Here is a 21,879-nt window from a genome sequence, read left to right as displayed (position 1 = left end):
GGCATTGAAGGGGGAATCGAGTGAATCCGAATCAAGGATGAATAAGTTTTTACTACTGAACACATATGTGCACTTCACAAGGATCATCACTTACTTTTCACCTGTACGATTTTTTTGGGTTTTCAACGTGAACATGTACAAACGTGAAAACTCGCTGGAATTATTTGGGAAGCAGTCACAGGGTTCAGAATTGCACAATTGCACCTTCTACATGAAGGTTCTGTTCAAACCAAATAATAGTTGCCTCACACTATTAACATAGACGAAGATAACCCTTTCCATCAACGGGTAAAACTAGGACAGAGCGCAGAAAATTCAGCTAACATGTAACAGATGGGCATGAATGTGGTGAAGCTTCACTCGATTCAGGTTCGTAGTCCAACTTCATCAAAAGAGATTCGAGTGAAAAATTGCAAATACCTCCCCAAAGAGTGGATTATAGGCATTATTCAGGGTATTTCAAATATTCGTGGCGGCATATCTGCAACAATTGGTTCAAAGAATAACAACTTCATCACCCAGTCATCACCCGAAGACGATTGTAGATACTAACAATCGAAACGTCGTGAAGTAACTTGGTTTGGAATCTCCTAATTTTTGATTTTTTTGTTTAATTGTTTTTTTTACTTGTATTTTACATGTATTATACAATGGAAGTTCGAACTAATGAAATTCGTCATGAAACATTGTCAATCACCTTAAAACAAACGTTCAAAATTAATACTTAATTTCTCATTTCGGATTAGATTTCTAATAATTTACCATCAATTACTTTTTAAATCACAAAGTTTGACTATAGATTGAAAGTTTTATATTTTTAGGAGTGATTTATTTTTGGGAAAGAAAGTTTTTGGCTTCCTACTACTTCTTGATACAAAAAAATGTGGGAATCTTCCGAAGGGAGAGAGGAAGCAAACAATTTCAAAAGAAATATCTGTATACATAGATGTATAGATCATGTGGAGAAGTAACTTTCAGACGCAAACTAAAAGAGAAAGCCCTCCTGAAACAGCTACTTTCATATAAACATTGAATTGCACAAAAATTACTTTCGAAACAAATAGTTTTATATGAACTCTGAATTATACAAAAATCACTTTTCTCTACTCAGTTTGAAATCCAAACATTCGTTATGGAATTGAATCAGTTATCATTCACAGTATTTCCTACACAATATACTGAATGGAAGAGTAAAATTCACTTTCATGTCATTATCACTGGTAGACATCCGATGTTTCACCGCGAGACACTTGTCTTAGGGCGCTTCAGTACCAATCTGAATAACATTATAAAAAAAACACAATTCATCCATAAAATTACAAGTTTATGTCACGGAATGAGTTTGTTCTACTCACGTTATCGATGACATCATAATGATTTAATCAAATAAGCAAATGAATTTCATTACGATGTCATCGATGACATGAGTGGATCAAACTCAGTGCGTTGTATAAAATCGTAAGTTCATGATTAATTTGTGTTTTTTTCTCATAATGTTATCCAGATTGGTACTGAAGAGCCCTAAGGTGTGTCACGGCGAAACATCGGATGTCTACCAGTGAAGATGACAGTGTTATATGTAAGTGAAATTTTCACTTTCTCATTTAGGTATATTGTGTAGGAATCCTGTGAATGATATCTGATTCAATTCGATAACGAATGTTTGAAATACATACTGAGTAGAGAAAAGTGTTTTTTGTTGGTTAGGTCAGGCTTGGTATAGGTAAGCCCATAATGGTTGATTGATTTCACAGACGATTGCCCATAAAGTAAATAAGATAGGGTTAAATCATCATAAATTTTGTTTTCGGATTCGACAACAGGAATTTAAAAACAGTAAATTGAGTTCTGGAAGAGGGCAAACGAAAAAAAAAATATTAAAAGAAGAAAAACATTGTCAACAAAGGGAACTTAACACAATCGTGAAATTCTGTGGATATCGCTTTAAACTTTTCAATCGTTAGAAGGAAAGATGGGAAAAATTAAATTTTCCATGTGTAACAAGTGAATTGTTACATGTCATCTAAGTCATTAAAAGACTCGAGTTATGAATATCTACAAATATTTCGGTAACGTAACTGCGAGACGCAAATAAATGCCTACCTCAACCCAAATAAACAACTATTTCGATACTCGTCAATAAACGGCTATTGATCGGAGTTCTGTGGCTTCTGTCAGAATTTCTGCCTTAAAAATGGAAGTCGATATATGTTTTCGACCGGAAATATTTTTTTGGTGTAGAGTGAATTAATAAAACTGTTGAGCACCTTGCTTCAGCCTATTTTCTGCTGGAGAACTCCAAGTGCAAAGGATTAGAGGTATAATTGCGGTGTTTGTGCACTGAAACGCCATTTTGATGAATAAATGTCTGAAGATTTTCTCGATTGGATTCTTCACATTTCTGAAGGGACTAATAAAGGTTAGTTTGAATAATGATCCATATTTTATTTTAATCGCCATTATAAAGAATTCCTTCCAGAAACAAAACAAGGTTAGTTTTATTGTTGAACAAATTATGTATTTGAGATAGCATCCTGCAACTTCCTTTTATTTCATCTCACCAAATCCCTTGCTTATTTGATGTGGTTTGATTTCATTGAGATTATTTAAACTAAATTTTAACGCTTCATGCATATTTATGGTTATTTCCACATGTTGTTTTTACATTCCGTAGATATAATATTCAGATTTTTTTTAGCTTTCTTATGTACATCTATTATCATGTTGTATTAAGTATAACTATTAAATTCATAATAATGGGACACATAGCTCGAGTCGAATGGAGGTGTGCAGAGGTAGTGCTTATGGAATTTATAGCTCCCTATTTTTAAGCTGGGGCATTTCTTGAAACACCCTTTCAAGCATATCCTAATTCTGGAATAACATTTCAAGCTGGGAGCATTTCCTGATCCCGAAATCAAACTTCAAGCTGGAGCATTTCCTGATCCCGGAATCATACTTCAAGCTGGAATATTTCCTGATCGTGGAAACATCTTCCAAAACTGGAGCATTTATCCTGACCACGCGAAGCACCACACCCGAAAGTACCTTTTGGACATCAAGCAATCACCAATAACTAATAAGATAAGTACACTAAACTGTGTACTGTCAGTGTTCATCATATTCATCATATTCATCATATCATTCATTCATATTTGTCTTATGATATGAAATAAATGTTATATTTTGTTTTATAGTACGTGTTATTTTCTCATAACTATTCATTACTGGTGGTGGCGCCCTAGAAAAGTAAACATTGTATGGTCCCAACAACGGCAATGCAATGTCCAATTCAATAGTGAATAGATTCCAGTCTAATCCACCTGAGGAGAGTCTCTGCTGCTAGTTGTGTGTTCACCTGCTATAGGAAACACACTTTTGAATCACTTAACATTACACTGAATTGGCGCCCAACGTGAGGCTGGTTTTTGAGAAAATTAACAACTTGTAAAAGGAGAAACACTGGGAGATACATTTCTGTTCATAAATAATCTGAGTAACTTTCGACCTTCACATCAATACCTACCGTTTACTTACCGTTCCTCAAATTCTCAAATTTGAGACCAAAATAGGAGAAAAATTACCTGAATTATCTCAATAATCTCTTGAACACTATTTTAGCTTGTCTTTTACAATATACAGGGTCCTGCAACAGTGGCGCGGTGTTCCATATCTCTATTCATGAACGTACATTTTGCGGTGTAATTCAAAACTTGTTTATCTAGCAAAAGGTAATTTTAAACATGGGGCGATATTTTAAGGAAAGGCTTGGACATCATCAAATGAAAGAATTGCACGGTGTTCTATTTAGAGAATAAATGTGTCATAAACATAATATATATCTCGATCACAGCCGTCACATATGGATTTCGCAATGAAAAAATCATTGATATTATGGCGATACAATAGAGAGTTGTCATTTTTAGAAAAAAATAATAAAAAATAAGAAAAACTATAGGACACGCTATAATGTTCAAAATTGAAACAAGATATCTTTCGTACATTCCTTATCAGTCGTCAAATGGATTACGCTTTGAAAAAAGTCTTTCATCGAGTTTATGGCTTAGAAATAGAAAGAACGACCATTTTTCGAAAAAAATGCTTTTTTAAGAAAAACTATTGAACTTAGCCATAGGAAATACTCCATGAAATTTGTAGAGGTTTCTTCGAAGCTCCTTATGGATCAATAATATACAGGGTGTTCCCATTCAAAATAAGGAAGATTCTGCAAATTTTTGTTTACAATATGTGGCAAGCGGTTTCATACCCTGTATATCACAGGTCGACTTCAGATATATCGTTTGAAAGAGTTACCACTGTAGAATATTTGACAAAAAAAAACAATTGGACTTGGTACAACTTTATAATTTCAAATATTCTGAGTGACGAATATTGAAAAAAAACGTGCCATACTAGATATCTCGAAAACCGTCATTATTTTCGAAGTGAAGATATATATGGTGTCTTTTATTTTCTATGTAGAAACCGAAAAATCAATACAAAAATAGGTTGCTATTCAAAAAAACACAGTTGGGATCCGCCCAGAAAAAATTGAACACCCTGTGTGACCGCCAATATTTTTATTTTGTCTAGCTCGTATGAGGTGATATGATAGAAATTTAGATTCCCATCTGTTTCCTAAATTGATATATGAAACACCGCGCCACTGTTGCGGGACCCAGTATATCATCATGTCTCACTTTCGATTAAACGTTGACTATTTGCACACTCATGAATTACAGCACGAAATCCAAGCTCGAGGGTTAGAGATTCCTGTTCCTGAAGAATGTGCGAAGAAAAAGTACTTACAGAAAGTTTCAACTTTAGAAGGTGAGCTCGATATAAAATTAATTTTACAACCAGGTGCTCATTCTACACCAAATCATACAGTTTTGAGTGCCTCTAGTTTTTTTTTGTCAAGCCAATTCCTATTCATACATGGGGTGTTCATTTTACTGGGACTAACGATAAAGAATCTGTAGTGGGATTTGTTATAAAAGGTTGAGTGTTTCCAATGTGCTCGGAGAGTGTCAGACTCTGACATTTTTGCTGGTGCTGCTGATTTGTTCCAAGGTAAAGCTTTTACTTGGTATCTCAATAATAGATTTAGATTTAGTTGTTGGGCAGATGTAGTTTTCAAACTTAAATCGGATTTTTTACCCTTTAATTATCAAGAGTATCTCTTAGAAGAGATAAAAGGTAGAAAGCAGGGTTCAAGTGAAAGAGTGAAGAGTGCGATGAATGGACTTTTTAATCGTCTGGAGAGTAAATCAGAAGAAAAAGCTATGGTTCGCAAAATTCAGCGTAATCTTCTTCCTTCATATGCTCAACCTTTGGCCTTATTAGACATCAATTCAGTAGACGATCTCACTGATAAGTGTGAGCGTCTTGAGGAGTCCCTTACCTGGTTTCATAAACCTCAGTGAGGAAAACCTGTGAGGAAAACTGGCTTTTTAGAACCTGATCTTAGTGCCCCTAGCACATCAGGGTACCGTTCTTTTTTCTCATCCTCAGATATCAGGGGAAATATTTCAACAGTGTCCTCCAACATGAAATGTTGGAACTGTAACTCTATGGGACATACAGCTCATGTTCTAGGCCGAAGAAGATGATTTGTTATGGCTGTGGAAGAGCAGGCATTACTAAATCAAAATGCCCTAATTGCTCAAAAAACGGAACGAGCGGTGTTGTGTCCCTGAACAACACAACCGCTCCTCCACAAACATCAGGGAGCGAAAGCCAACAAAACAAACCTCAGAAGGGAAAGAAGTCTCAGGACACTCCAAGCACAAGCAATAATTAAAGAGAGATTTTATTTCTCCTAACACAAATTCTAGGTTACCTTTTCTTCCTGAAAAATAGATAGATAGATAGATAGATATTTATTCATCCTATTACACAAAGTGTTTTTACATACGTCAAATCAATAATTTGATATACTCAAATGAACACACACATACATATACAACAGACACATATAACTCATAAAGGTATATACACATTTACATGTACATAAATAGAAATACACTATTAATTATTAAATTATTAGATACACCCTAGGGTAACAGTAACATTACATCCATCAGACTTCGTAAGATATACATACTTATCTATTTGAATATAAAAAGAAATCAAAGTATTCTTCGAATGAGTAAAAACTTTCCGCAATGAAAATGTTTTATATGGAAATATAAACATTACTAACTATTTTGTGACACAACTAGAAATACAAATCAATTCAAAGAACTATGATTATTAAGAGAAAAGGAAAGAAGAGAAAAAAAAGCTAAGAAGAAAAAAAAAACACACATCAAAGGTGCTGCTTCGTTCCCTCCTGTTCATAAAAGAGGACATATGCCTCATTGCTCACAATTGATTTTGGCGAAATTGGGAACACCTGTGAATCGTTGTATTCATGCCATGTGCCACTATATGGGTGTCTGCAATATGCTGTGTAATGTCCGTTGTAAGTAGTCCCACTGTGATTTGAAAGTGCATATAGATTATAATGACAAGGAGCCACATTCTCTGCTGCATAACTGCTCATATCTAATCCGTCTGAAGAAAAGTCAATGTAAACGTTCAATTTGCCACTGAACCTTTCCGTCGAAGAGAATCTTTTCAAATGAATTACTAAAATACGGGGAAACTTATAGATTGATGAGGACTTTGTACATTTTCTCCTTTGATTTTAATTTTGAATTGATTCATATTCAGGGCTACACCTTTTAGATCAGTGGGAAGAGCATTGTAAAATGTTATTGCCAGATATCTGTAAGAGTGCTTAGTTTTGGTTATTCTTGGTTTAGGCAATCTAAAGTCCATTCTCTTTCTAGTGGGGTATTTATGTATTTCTTCATTTGTAATCATATTGTCTTTGAAGATTTCCTTCCTCATGTAGATTAAGCATTCATATATAAAACAGGAAGGAAGTGTTAAAATTCCAGATTCTCTAAAAATTGGTTTACAATGTTCACTGAAACTTTTCCCAGCCATTTTCCTAAGTACTTTTTTTTGTAGGGTAAATATTTCAGCTGAGTGACTCGAAGATCCCCATACTATCAAAGCGTACGTCATTGTTAAATGGAATAGTGAAAAATATGATATCCTTAAATATTCTTCCGTTAGTTTGCTTTTCAGCTGTGTTATAATATATGTGGCAGTTGAGAAACGTTTTGAAAGATACTTGATATGATATGAAAAATTCAAGCTGTTGTCAAGGTGTACACCGAGTAATTTTACTGGATCTTCATCTCTTTGTTCAACAAGTGTAAAGTTGAGATTCAGAGTTTTGTCAGAGTTTAGAAAAAGGTAGTTACTCTTATTCCACATCCAGATGAGTTCATCAGAATCTATCATAAGGTCTCCTAATGACCGACTGTTTGTGTCACAATGTTTTATTGATACATTGTTAGCATAACCAAAAGGATGAATAGAGGTGCTTAGGCTCTGTATATTGAACATCATATCTTTGACATAAATAATAAAAAGGATAGGACCTAGTACAGATCCTTGTGGTACTCCGTGCTCCATGGCTACAAAATCAGATACTTCATTTTCCCAGTATACTCTGGCTTTCCTATTCACAAGGTATGACTTAAATAAATACAGTTGTTCACCTCTAATTCCGTAGTATTCAAGTTTTCCAGTCATAATCTTATGATTTACCGTATCGAAGGCACGTGAAAGGTCATAGAACTTCGCGTTACAGTATTCTTGTGTTTCGAAAGACTCCAATACTTTATCACAAATATCACTTAGGGCAGTAACTGTGGATTTTTCAGATCGATAACCGTACTGAAAGTTAGTAAATAACTCATTTTTTTCAAAGAATTTCACTAGTCTAATTTTTAATACTATCTCGAAATATTTTGCTAGAATGGGTATTATAGAGATGGGACGATAACCATTAGCATCATCATGGTTACCTTTTTTAAATATTGGAGATATCTGGGAGAGTTTGAAAACTTCCGGAAATGTGTTATGCGCAATACAAAAATTAATTAAATGTGTTAAGGGATAAAATCACTGATCAGTTTTATAATTATACTGTTCAATTCAAACACATCTTTGGCAGACGAGGTTTTTAGACCATTCATAATGTAATCAATCTCATTTTCAGTTGTAGGATATAAGAAGATAGATTTTTCTATAGTTGGTGCCAATTTGAGATACCTGTAGAAATCATCATTGTCTCTGTTATTCACAAACTGCGTCATCAGAGTATCGATTACATTCACAAAGCATTGAGAGAAGTCATCTGCAGATATATCAGACTTGACTGTACACTTTTTTTTATTTTCTCTTATTTCATTGCAATTAATAACATTCCAGGCTGCTTTTTGCTTATTATTAGATTGGTTTATGCTATGCTATTTTCATCGTTCTTACTATTGTTTGCTATGACTTGAATTGCTGATAGTGAGTTTTTCATCTGGGTTAATTCCTCATTGAATTCAAACTTCAATTTTTTTTGTTTTTTCCTAACTTTTTTCATTTGGAAGCATAACGTATATTGACATGACAAAAAATCAGTTAGGAATTTAGCTTTCTCATTTGGACAAGTAATACTATAAAATTCTTCATTATTAAAAGAAGTCATGCTATTTATAAAATCATTTATACTGTTTACACTCATAGGTCTGCATATCACATACTACTCATTAGCTTTCGAAGCAGTTAAGTTGAGATCAAAAAGTATACCTCGATGATCAGACAGATGTGGTTCGATTACTTCAGCCGAAAACTCTTTTTCAATGTTGGTGAAAATATTATAGATTCTAGTGCTACTGTTCGGAGTGACTCTGGTGTCATCATTCACCCTTTTAGTGAAGTTATAGGTCAACATAACATTTTTACAATCATTTACCACATTGTTACATTGATTGAAATCAATGTTATAGTCCCCTACCATAATTACCTGTTTATCTCCCGCCACATGTGCTAATACATTGTCAACTGCATTTAGGTACGCATTTATTCCCTGCCCTCTGGGTGACCTATATGTGCAGATTATAATCGTTTTTTGAGATAATATTTCAATTCCAGCAAACTCAGCAGTTTGTTTTAAACAAAATTCAGACAAGAAATGCTCCAACTCTCTGACCTTGTTACTAATGCTCGGAATATTAATATAAAACATTTTCAAAACCGACTTTGAATTTATTTTCATATCCCTTCTGTCTGACTTAAAAGTACAAAATTTATTAGTCGTTTCTAAAGGGTTACTTGCAATAGCCGTTGGTATAAAAAATTATAGCTTTCTTCTTCCCTGGGTGTGATACGATTGCTTTCTTGCAGCTCACTGGCTAAGGATTTGTTCAGAATTCCTGAATGCCTGCTGGCACCTCCTACTTCTTGCTGTGGAACAGCTTTTTCTGTTAGGAAATTCCAAATGGTTCTATATAGAAACAACTTCTCTTTAGTAGACAGAAGTAGGAGATTTGAGCCGGTTCTAAGCCTCCCCCCACCACTATGACGTATTAATTGCTTTTTTTGTTGTTGTTTAGTGAAGTCAAGGCGATGTGACCTTGAAGCGTCTGGTATATGAATCGTTCAGAATTTTTTTTCCGGTTCTGGGCCTCCCCCCACCACTATGACGTATTAATTGCTTTTTTTATTGTTAAATAACATCAAGGCGATGTGACCTTGAAGTGTCTGGTGCAGGGATCGTTCAGATTTTTTTTTCATATGAAATTTTGTGTGTGTGTGTGTGTGACATAGTGACGTAATTACAATTGCTTGGTGTGTGGGAATGCACGGTACAGGGTTTACATCCTTCAGTTATTTTCATGAAACATGACCCTGAATATGGAATTCAACTTTGAGATTAGGGAACTAGATTGCATACATGGTAAAGTCAAGGTTTGATATTGTCCTTCATGTGTATTCTGTACCTGTTTGTACAGAATAACCACACGTCTGCATACGACGAAGATCCATCGACTGATGAGCGGTCCTTCTTCACCAGTTTGGACGGTACCCATCGTGACAGAGAGCGTATACGTCTGCACTCCGTGAAGTTTCAACGACCACTGTTTGCTTGTATCGCCTTCTGTCAACACATCGAGTTGGAATTGGTGGTGGTGGTGGTGGTGGTGGTGGGGGAGCGCCTGTGTTCGACGCATCGAGTTGGCTTCGACCTTGATCGACCTTGATCTACGTCACACCCTTAATGTACGTCACAAGGCAAAAAGGATAAGGCGACTTTGAGGTAGTGTTTTGGGTTTGACTTTGAATGACTTTCATTCACACTTTATATTTTCACAGCTATTTTGAACAATGTTCAAAGTCGCATAACCTTGGGGGTTGACCTTGAGATTTTTAGTCTGTCTCGGTCACATCAACATTGAAATGACCTCTACATACGTCACATGATGTCGACACGGTGACTTTGAAGAAGTCCTTTGAGTTCGACGTTGAACGAGCTTTATCTACTCCACACCCTTGAACTATGTCAGAAGGTGATACGGTCAATGTGACTTTGAGATAATAATTTGGATTTAACCTTGAATGACCTTCATTCACTTCCCGTATTTTCACGACATTCATTGATTCTTGTGATTATTTTGACTTTGAAATGACCTCTACATACGTCACATGATGTCGACAAGGTGACTCTGAAGAAGTCTTTTGAGTTCGACTTTGAACGAGCTTTATCTACGTCACACCCTTGAACTATGTCAGAAGGTGATACGGTAAATGTGACTTTGAGATAATGTTTTGGATTTAACCTTGAATGACCTTAATTCACTTCCCATATTTTCACGACATTCATTGATTCATGTGATTATTTTGACTTTGAAATGACCTCTACATACGTCACATGATGTCGACAAGGTGACTTTGAAGAAGTCTTTTGAGTTCGACTTTGAACGATCTTTATCTACGTCACACCCTTGAACTATGTCAGAAGGTGATACGGTCAATGTGACTTTGAGATAATGTTTTGGATTTAACCTTGAATGACCTTCATTCACTTCTCATATTTTCATAACCTTCATTGATTCATGTGGTTATTTTGACTTTGAAATGACCTCTACATACGTCACATGATGTCGACAAGGTGACTCTGAAGAAATGTTTTGAATTCGAACTTGAATGACCTTCACCTACGTCACACCCTTGAACTACGTCACACTGAGAGTAGTGTGACGTACCACGACCACAATCGAATCATATAAAAGACGAGTTGTGATCGTGAACGTCGTCATTCAATACATGAGAGCGCATCGAGATGAATTCCAAAAAAATCGCCGATGTAGTTTGAATTTCGCTTTTCTTCTGACAGTGTCGTCTTTCATTAGCATATGAAATTGGATTACGGCTAAAAATATACATTTTTCATTATATAACTTATATATATTGAATTTTATGAGAAAAATAGTTATGACAAAAGTTGTATGAAATTAAATTCTCAACAATTTTGATTCCTATAATTTCTTTTTCATAAAATCGATATTTTTAGAGAAAGGGTGGAGGTGAAATTTCGTCATTGTATTATCACGTTTATTTTTGACTTTACGAGAAACTTCGTATTGAACAAAGTTGTATAAAATTGAATTACCTACATTTTCGATCCCATCAATTTTTTTTCATAGGTTCGATATTTGTATCGATTCAAATCTGAAATAAGTAGGGGGTGAAATCTTATAATGGAATTATCTCATTTATTTCCAATTTCACAAGAAAAATCACAATGATCAAAGTAGTATGAAATGGAATGAAAGAGGAAGAATTTTTTCCACATTGTTTATTCCAAGATTACAAACTGCTTCTTCTAACCTTCCAATATCTACCAAACTAATTTGAATGTTTATCTGTCGTCATCGTCTTCGAAATGAAATTTAGGGAAATAAATGTTGATTATGTCACCATGTCGTCAACTCCCTTCTTGATCCGCTTCTGAAGATCCTTCACACAGTTGCTAATGTGAGCGACTTCCAGCCGGTACTGTTTCGTTGAATTACCCTCAACACGGTACTCCTTATTGACTCCGACAATGTCCTGACTTCCCCTTTCAATGTTGGTTTCCGCCTCTGACAGTTCAGCCAGCAAACAACTTTTCCGTTCGACTAGTTGTTCCTGTCGATCCACAAATCGTCGCTTGCGTGTGGCAATCTCTGCCAATCTCTCATCGCTGTTCCGGATCACTAGTAGCTTCGTCTTCCTCTCTCGGCATATTCTGCCGAGTTCGAGCACGTCGTTGACTAAGTTGCAGCTCCTCTGCGGTGTCGGTAAGTCCATCTTGCTACCAGAGGGTGGGACGGAAGTTGTCCCCTGAACAGTTGGCACAGGCATCGGTGGCGGAGATAGTATGGATCCGGCTCTTGGTAGATTATGCGGTCCGGTTGTGGTCTCTAAAGATATCATGGTGGTGGGCATCGGTGGCTGAGGTACTATGGATCCGGCTTTTGGTAAGTTATGCGGCCCGATTGTGGTCTCTAAAGATGTCATGCTGGTGGGCATCTGTGGCTGAGGTACTATGGATCCAGCTTTTGGTAGGTTATGAGTCCCAGTTGTGGTCTCTGAAGATGTCATGGTGGTGGGCATTGGTGGCTGAGGTACTATGGATCCAGCTTTTGGTAGGTTATGCGGCCCGGTTGTGGTCTCTGAAGATGTCGTGGTGGTGGTTGGCTCAATGTTTAATGCAGTGGATGGCATCTGCGATGCCGTCGGTGGCTGGTTTTTCGTATTGACCGTCTCGGGCTTTGAAACGGTGGTATCCAACGTAGAAGGGACTCGCCACAGGGTCGAGGTCATCGGCGGCTGCCGATAACGATTCGTCTCATCCCATATTTTCATATTTTTCCGCAGCTTCGACTGCTTTGGTTTCACCTTCAGCTCCACCTGCTTCGACTTAGCGGCAGACATTCTTTTCTTAGTCGATTGGGGGGCAGCAAACTCATTATCGCTACCGTTCGCTGCCTCTCTCTTGTTGGCCTTCTTCGAACCCTTCTCCGCGTCTTTGCTGGTGCTGCTCGTTCCAGAAGAGGGGGTGGTTGAACGAACATCCTCCATTCTGCTACATCCAGGTCTTGGAGTTGTCACCATCACAGGTTCTCCAGGAAGGGGGCTGAGTGGGAGTTCTACATGGAATTCCGTTAGGAAGTCCACGATATTCTCTGGTAGCTTTGATCCCTGCACCAACACCACGTCTTGCAGGATATTCACCTTACCCTTCTCAGATTTACCGGTATCAGTGAAAAGAGGCATACTCCAAGCTAGAAATTCACAAAATAATTAGAATGGAATATAATAATAGACATTAATAATATATCTGAAGAATGGTTGGTTGGGTAACAGGATCAATTTTCTCTCAAAGAAACAATTGTTTTCTTGCCAACGTTTCGAATTCAATCAAATTCTTCTTCAGGGCTTTGTAATAATGTAGTTTCATAAACATACCTCCCACAAAAACTTATACGACAAGTATCGATTCTATAACTTACCAAAAAGTACTTTCTCCGTGTTGATATAACTATTTTGAAAAAACATTAGATATATTAGATACATTTAAAAAATAAAATAAAAAAAATTGCAATACCTTCGATAGAACACCGACTCAAAAGGACATGAATATATAGACTCCAATTACTTTTGTTACAATGGAACTATTTACAAACACATTTCTCGAGTTGGTAATGGGTAATTGTATATCAACCATTTGTGCAGATTTGGTCATGGCAGAACTACAAAATATATGCATAAAAAGTTAACAAACAGAAAAAACACCCCAAGACATGCAATCTAATGTAGTGTACAAATTGAACTGTGGAAGGTGTCACAAATGCTATGTTGGTCAAACTGGATGGTATTATAAAACATGAGTTTCATGACAGACTCTGAGAAACTGAATATAAGCAAAAACTCCACAGCCCTGATTGAACATGAAAAAGAATATGCACACATTTTTGATTTCCAGCTGTTCTAGATATTTATCAAAAAGGCTCTTGAGCAAAACACACACACACACACAACCCATGCATGTATGAACCATCATGCATTAGATACTTCAAAGGAGGGGGGGGGGGGTTAGAACCGGCTCAAATCTCCTACGAGAGATTTTTGAAATATTTTTCCAAACATAACTTCCACAGTAAAATCAATATTATAGGGAATTTGAAATCTAGAGCAATTACCATTTCCAATTCTGATTTCCATAACAAAAATCTCAAATTGATTGGGAATTACCTACTACAAATAATTTTTCTAAAGCCCTTATTAGAAAAATAATGACAGAAAGAAGTTCCTCTTCATAAAATACTGAGGTGAAACCCAAATATCACAAAATGTCATTTATAGAAAATTCATCTGATGAACTTGCAATGACAGTCATTAGCAATCAAATTAAAGTAGCCTTCTTAAATGAAAGTACATTTGGAAAGCATTTTTTCTTAAATGAAACAAATAAAAAACACCCCAAAACCTGCAATCTAACGTAGTGTACAAATTGAACTGTGGAAGCTGTCACAAATGCTATGTTGGTCAAACTGGACGATATCATAAAACACGAATTTCAGAACACATGAGAGACTCTAAGAAACTGAATATTCGTTTTGAGGGCACCCGGCGATTTTGAAAATTTTTTTGAGTTTACTTACATATTTCGATGCGTAGATTACGAATCCAAAAGAAAAAAGCGGCGCTCTCATTCATTTACAAAGTTACGTCCTTTCAAAGTTCAGAAAAGGGCAACTTTTCATCTTCCTTTTTCATAAGATAAACTACTTAAAAGCACAAGCGTTTATTCAGTAGGTCACCTTTACACCTTATTCTCCCTTAATTGACACTTTTCAATTCAACAATCAATATTTTTCTTATAAAAACTCAATTGGAAATTGAATACTTGCATCAGTCGTACCAACTATGTCATTAACCTTAAAAACGTAAAATATAGAGATATGTAACCAAAAAAGCAGCTCCGTACATTTTTTAACATTTTTATTGGAAAAATGTTGATTGTTGAAGTGAAAAGTGTCAAGGAAGGAGGACTAAGGTGTAAAGGTGGCCTAGTGAATAAATGCTTGTGTTTTTAAATAGTTTATATGGTTAATGAATATTACTGGAGTTTTTTCCCAACACCAAATCGTTATTTTTACACCTCGACACGTGTTTCGATCACCGAGTGATCATCTTCAAGAGGAAGATAAAACTAGAAACTACTCAAAACTAAAGCTATTTATGCTATTCAGGTACATCATACAGGTAGGTAGTCAGTATTACCACCCACCCTCGAGGGGTATTGTAGATGACATAATTAGGAAAAAGAAGTTTAGGTTGAGAATGAACGAAATCTCGAATTTCAGAAAGGACAAAAACCAAGATAAATACATCTCAGTTCCATACCACCAATATACTGAGAACTTTGGAAATATTTTCAAGGAGCTAGGTATGAAGGTGGTTTTTAAATCATACACTGCAGAGCCTTTTGGGAAGTCCAAAAGACAAAGTCGAGAATTCGGAAAAGTCTGGAATTCACGAAATTGAATATAAGGAATGCGATGCAAAATATTATGGACAGACAAAAAGATCTATTCAAGTGAGATATTAGAAACATATAGCACACTTGAAATATGGAAGACCTGAAAAATCAGCAGTCACCCATCATATTTTGCAACAAAACCATTTCATAAACTTCAGTTCTTTAAGATTAGTCAGACAAGTTAACAACAACAGGCAACTAGATGCCTATGAGAGTGTAGAAATAAGTGAACATAATAATATTTTGAATAACGATAACGGACCAATACCAAATATCATACTGTATAGCTTGTTGAAATAATATTGTTGGGTTTACTGATTACTACAGAAAGACACATTGTAAATATATTTAGATATGCAATATTGTGAAACTAATTTTATATAGCTGATATTTGTTCTTTATATAGCTGTAACATTTAAACATACATAAGGACATATTGTAAAATAATAGAAAGGCCAATTGTGAAATTAATTAAGGGTGGTATACTTGTATGGGTGGTATTACTGATTACCTACCTGTATGATGTACCTGAATGGCATAAATAGCTTTAGTTTTGAGTAGTTTCTAGTTTTATCTTCCTCTTGAAGATGATCACTTGGTGATCAAAACACGTGTCGAGGTGTAAAACTAACGATTTGGTGTTGGGAAAAAACTCCAGTAATATTCATTACTACACCAACGTTTCCAAACAATACATCATAAGTTTATATGGTGATAAAGAAGGCTGAAAAGTTGCCCTTATCTGAACTTTGAAGGGCCGTTACTTTGTAAATAAGGGAGAGCGCCGCTTTTTTCTTTCGGATTCGTAATCTACGCATCAAAATACAGAAGTACACTTAAATCGCCGGGTACCCTCAAAACGAATATTTACCCAATTATGTGTAACTTTAAGAATAGTATTGGAAAACTTGAGTTCTGGGTTAAAATAATCACCAATAACGCCTTATCTTAAGGTTTGTACTAGATAAATATATTTTTGGTCGTAGTAGAAAATAGCGCAACTCAAAATATTAATCGATAAATTTTCCAAAAAAGTGACTTGTTTTTTTAAATTGATTCTAGTTATTAGAGAGTCGCACTGTAGATATTTCAATTTATAGAAACACTGTACTATTTCTCCATGGCATAAAACGTATTATGTAGCGAATTTCTGAAAATTTTGAGATCTTTGAATTTTTCATTGATTGTACATTCATTTGCTTTCGTAAATTATAGAAATTGTAATGCAATGCAGAATTTCGACATCGACATTGGCCAATGTTTGGTATGGTCTATTACATTCTACACCAGAAGTAGGTATGTTTTTTTTTTGTACAGGATACAAGTGTCTTCCTTGGAAATAATATCGATGTATTCTTCACCTTGGATATTATGTCCTGGAAAGTAGGCATATTTCAATGCGATAAGTAGAACACCTAGATAATTTACCCCTTCTGTTGCAATGTTTTTTATTTTATTTTTAAATGTATCTAATACGTCTAATGTTTTTTAAAATAGTTATATCAACACGGAGAAACTACTTTTTAGTGAGTAATTCAATTAACCTTATTATTTCTTATAAAATTGAAACGATACTTATCATATAAACTTATGAAACTACGTTGTTATAGAGCCCTGAAAAGAAACGTTGGCAAGAAAACAATTGTTTTTTAGAGAAAAAATTGATCTTGTTACCCAACCAACCAATCTTCAGAAAAATTATTGGTTCACTGAATTAGTTAACTGATTGATAATATACTTACAGTTTCGATTCGTAGGTTATTACCACAACAAAAAACTCAAATTAATTAGGTAGATATAAGGTTAGAAGAAACAGTTTGAATGATGCTAGCTTTCGACTAGACACACTTTTATATCTAAATCACACCTAACCTCCCTCCACATATCACCCCTTCTTCATCTAATACTGGAGCTGAATACTTCACGAAAAAAATTGTGATCGATAATGTTGTATAAAATTGAATTTCCTACAATTTCAACTCTATAATTTTTGTTTTTCGTATGATCGATTTTTATTATTTAAACCTGATAAAAATTTTGTAACATTACAATCATAATAAATCTCATCTTTACCACATATCTCACTTCCCCCACAAAAGTTATTATAATTCTTGTGTGAATTGAATGGGTTATATTTTTAGGAGTGATTAATTTTTGGGAAAGAAAGTTTTTGGCTTTCTACTGCTCCATCTCGATACATAAAAATTAGGGAATCTTCCAAAGAAAGGATTACTTCTTTCCTTTCTTTAGAATATTCCCTAATTTTATGTATCGGAATACTTCTTTCCTTTCTTTGGAAGATTCCCTAATTTCATTTATCGAGATGGAGTAGTAGAAAGCCAAAAACTTTCTTTCCCAAAAATCCTTGTGTGTATTAAACATTCATACTCACTCACTATAAAATAATCGTGAGTCAAACCATAATAATCAAAGTTGAATGAAATTGAATTTTCAACAATTTTGAAGGAATTTTCATATCCTTTTATGCGAATAAATTCAATAGAACTATAGCCTAAATTTTAGTATGTCGTCCTCCACGTTCAATACAAATTATGGACCCTCTACTGACATCTGTAATTGCATTTTCAAAAAATGGAGGATTTATATTTGCGCAGCACTCGCGAATGGTATTTTCCAGATGTTGTATGTCAGTAAATGGTCTACTTCGGTACACTTTTTGTTTCAGGTAACACCACAAGAAAAAGTCTAAAGACGTCAAGTCGGGTGATCTAGGTGGTCAATAGTGTTCCCAGTTACGTCCAATAACTTTGTCTCTGAACATTCGTTGGAGGGACTATTTCACAGCAACCGTGTGATGTATTGGTGCGCCATCAAGCTGATACCATAGGTCGTATTTAATACTTAAAGGTATATTATCTAAAACTTCACTAACCTCATTATTTGAAAGGTTGAGATAATCGACGGATGATAAATTTTCCCTAAGGAAAAATGGCCCAATTATTTGGTCGTTAAGTATCCCACACCATACATTAGTATTCGACACTACCATGGCATGCATTTTGTTTGTCAAAATCTACTTAAAATTTTTATTCGACGTAATTAGGCATCCTTACCGCCCTAGTTAGTGTTTATAAATAATCTGTAAATACTAAATATTGAAATTTTAATGTAATTTCAACTCTAGTAATTTTATTAATACTTATTGCAGTTTTTGAGGTATGTCTGCTTTTTCAAAAAATTTTCAACAATTTCGAAAGAATTTTCATATTCCATCTTATTTTTATTATCACAAATTTCATGAATCAAATTCATGAAAAATCTTCTTTAAATGAATAGGTAGATACCCACTGAGTTCACGAAAATTCATTAACAGAAACAGCTGATACCATAGGTCGTATTTAATACTTAAAGGCATATTATCTAAAACCTCACTAACCTCATTATTTGAAAGGTTGAGATAATCGATGGATGATAAATTTTCCCTAAAGAAAAATGGACCAATTATTTGGTCGTTAAGTATCCCACACCATACATTAGTTTTAAAGGAATACTGATCACCATGCACATTTAACTGTGAAATTGGGATTTTCTTGCGCCCACCATGAGAGTAAATGTGTGTACAGGATACAAGTGTCTTCCTTGGAAATAATATCGATGTATTCTTCAGCTTGGATATTATTTCCTGGAAAGGACATATCGCTGTAATGCAGTTATATCAATTACATCGCGGACGCTGATTTTCGAAAATCAATACATTTCTTTAAACTTGACATCAATAATATCCATTGAGGGTGTCTACCATTGTGAGTTGTGAGAATATCCTGTTTTTTCTTCGTTAATGAAACATAAAAAAGATTCATTAGACGCCACCTCAGTGAGATTGCGTCTCCACAAATATTCCCACACATTCTATAGCATGTAAACGAATATTTTTTTCAATGCATCCAACATCCAGTTGGTGAAAGAATATATATATATATATACATATATATATATATTTATATATATATATATATATATATATATATATATATATATATATATATATATATATATATATATATATATATATATATATATATATATATATATATATATATATATATATATATAAAAAGTTAATTCACGATGTACAGATTTTATTAGACGCTACGTCAATGAGGTTGTGTCTCCAGAAAATTTCCCCACACATGCTATCCCAAAAAATATAATTTACGATTATGGCTAATGATAAATAAGAGGAATTATGAGAAGGTGTTCTACCTGCTGAAATGCAATGAATCTTTTTTATGTTTCATTAACGAAGAAAAAACAGGATAGATATTCTCACGACTCACAATGGTAGACACCTTCAATGGATATTATTGATGTCAAGTTTAAAGAAATGTATTGATTTTCGAAAATCAGCATCCGCGATGTAATTGATATAACTGCATTACAGCGATCTGTATCTGTATCTGTAGAGTAGGGAGGGTGAGTGTAAGCCCACGCACTTAGGCCACATGTGACCCATTGTACATCCTCCCGAGGAGTTGTCCTCCTAGGTCGTCGTCCATCCTGTCCTTTCCAGGAAGGTGGACAGGTCGCTGGGAGACATCTCCTTTATATCGGCAGGTGTAGGCCAAGACGATAACTTCGGGCACTCGCACAGGACATGCCTGACAGTCTCATCTTCCTGTTCACACATCCTGCATAGAGGTGTGTCCACTAGCCCCATATTATGTAGGTGTTTTCTTAGCTGACAGTGGCCAGTCAGAATTCCTACTGTAAGGCGTAGATTTTTCCTGGTCATCGCCAGATATTTCTTCGGCGCCAGCTTCCCAGGGTCGCCCAAGGTGATCCTGGCAAGATTACATCCTTTGATTTCATCCCATCTCTTTAGAGATTGAGCATGGGTGTAACTTTTGACTAGTTCCGCAATTGTCGAAGTCATCAGGCCGTGGGTGCCACTTGGTCCTAAAATTCTTAGTCCAGCCGCTTCCTTGGCTAAAGAGTCGGCAATGCGATTACCTTTACTCCTGTTGTGCCCTTAACCCACCTCAGGATAATGTTATTATCTATCGAGGCTTTGGCTAAATCTTCCTGGCACTCTAGTGCTAGCCCTGAAGTAACACGGTGTCTGTTCATGGCTAATAGTGCTTGTCTGCTATCAGTGCAGATTGTAATGTTTTTGCCAGAAATTCTATTCTTGGTTATTTCTTTTATGGCGATTGAGATACCAGCCAGTTCTGTTTGGACCACGCTGGTATTTCTTCCCATTCCCCACTTAATCCTTAGGCTTAGTGATCTGGAGTACACTCCACATCCTGAGCCTTCTTTGGTTTTTGAGCCATCTGTATAAATCCGTATTGCATTTATAACATCTGACACTGTGTTCTGTTTGATTTGTATTTTGTAGGGTTTATTAAACACAAACCTGGGTTCAATTGCATCACTTGTTGCCTGCAGCAGAGGTTGCGCAGTAAGCGCTTTACGCCATAGGCCCAACCTCAATCGACCCATTCCTACTTCTAGGTTTACACCAGCCGTGTGCAATCGTACCATGGCCATTAACGCAACCTCCTTAACGTACAGGTCCAGAGGGGTCAGACCCGTGATTAATTCCATTGCCGCGGTTGGTGTTGTTCTCATGGCTCCTGTGATGTTCAAACAAGCCAGTCGCTGTATTTGGTATAATTTTTGGATAGCCGTTGCTTGTAGAACTTTCGGTTCCCATGCAATGGCTCCATACGTTAACATAGGTCTTATTATTGCAGTGTAGATCCAGGCGACTACACGGGGTGAAAGACCCCATGCGCGTCCCACTGTCCTCCGACATTGCTCATAAGCCACGTATGCTCTTTTTGCTCTACTCTGTAGATGAGAGTTCCATGTTAGCTTCTTGTCGAGGATAATACCAAGGTATTTCACCTCTTCAGAGAAGTTTAGTTGGCTTTTGAAGATTTCGGCAGGTTTTAAGCTCGTTAAACTTCTTTTCCTGGTGAAAAGGACCATCTCAGTCTTCTTGGGATTGATCGACAGTGAGTGTTCCTTACACCATGTTTCTATCAATTTGAGCCCATCCTGCGCTCTATCGCACAGTGTGTTTACAAATTTGCCGGTCTGCAAGATAACTATGTCATCTGCATATGCAATTGTGTAGAATCCATTTTTGTTAAGGTGATTAATTAGGGTATCCAGAACTATGTTCCAGAGAAGGAGTGATAAGACCCCTCCCTGTGGACATCCCCTCATGACCAGTCCTTTTACTGTGATGTCTTCTACATCAATACTTATTGCTCTGCTAGAGAGCATCTGGAGTATCCATTCTCCTACTACCAGGGGTACATTCCTGGAGTGTAGTTGCTGAGTAATTGTTGGAAAGATTGTTTTATCAAACGCTCCCTCAATATCTATGAATATACCTAGGGTGGATTCTTTGTTATCCAATGATC

At 35.8% G+C, this 21,879-nt stretch overlaps 1 protein-coding gene across 2 annotated transcripts in view; it reads left to right on the top strand.

The window, feature by feature from the left end:
• Positions 1–1,430: 1,430 nt before the first annotated feature.
• LOC111512845 (uncharacterized) overlaps positions 1,431–21,879 on the top strand; it is a 93,406-nt gene continuing 72,957 nt past the window's right edge. Inside the window, exon 1 of one of the 2 annotated variants that reach the window (XM_074181320.1) lies at positions 1,431–1,579. In XM_074181320.1, the coding sequence (XP_074037421.1) occupies positions 1,549–1,579 (31 nt within the window). In that variant the 5' untranslated portion in view covers positions 1,431–1,548. Of the gene's footprint in view, positions 1,580–4,665; positions 4,831–21,879 lie in introns of those variants that run through there. The other variant, XM_074181319.1, reaches the window with a different exon arrangement.

This window comes from Leptinotarsa decemlineata, unplaced genomic scaffold (genome assembly GCF_025532065.1).
Source record: "Leptinotarsa decemlineata unplaced genomic scaffold, Ldec_3_MD MMD2_tig00026307_RagTag_RagTag, whole genome shotgun sequence".
NCBI classification, from domain to species: Eukaryota; Metazoa; Arthropoda; class Insecta; order Coleoptera; family Chrysomelidae; genus Leptinotarsa; species Leptinotarsa decemlineata.
This window is presented reverse-complemented; position numbering and strand designations above follow the sequence as displayed.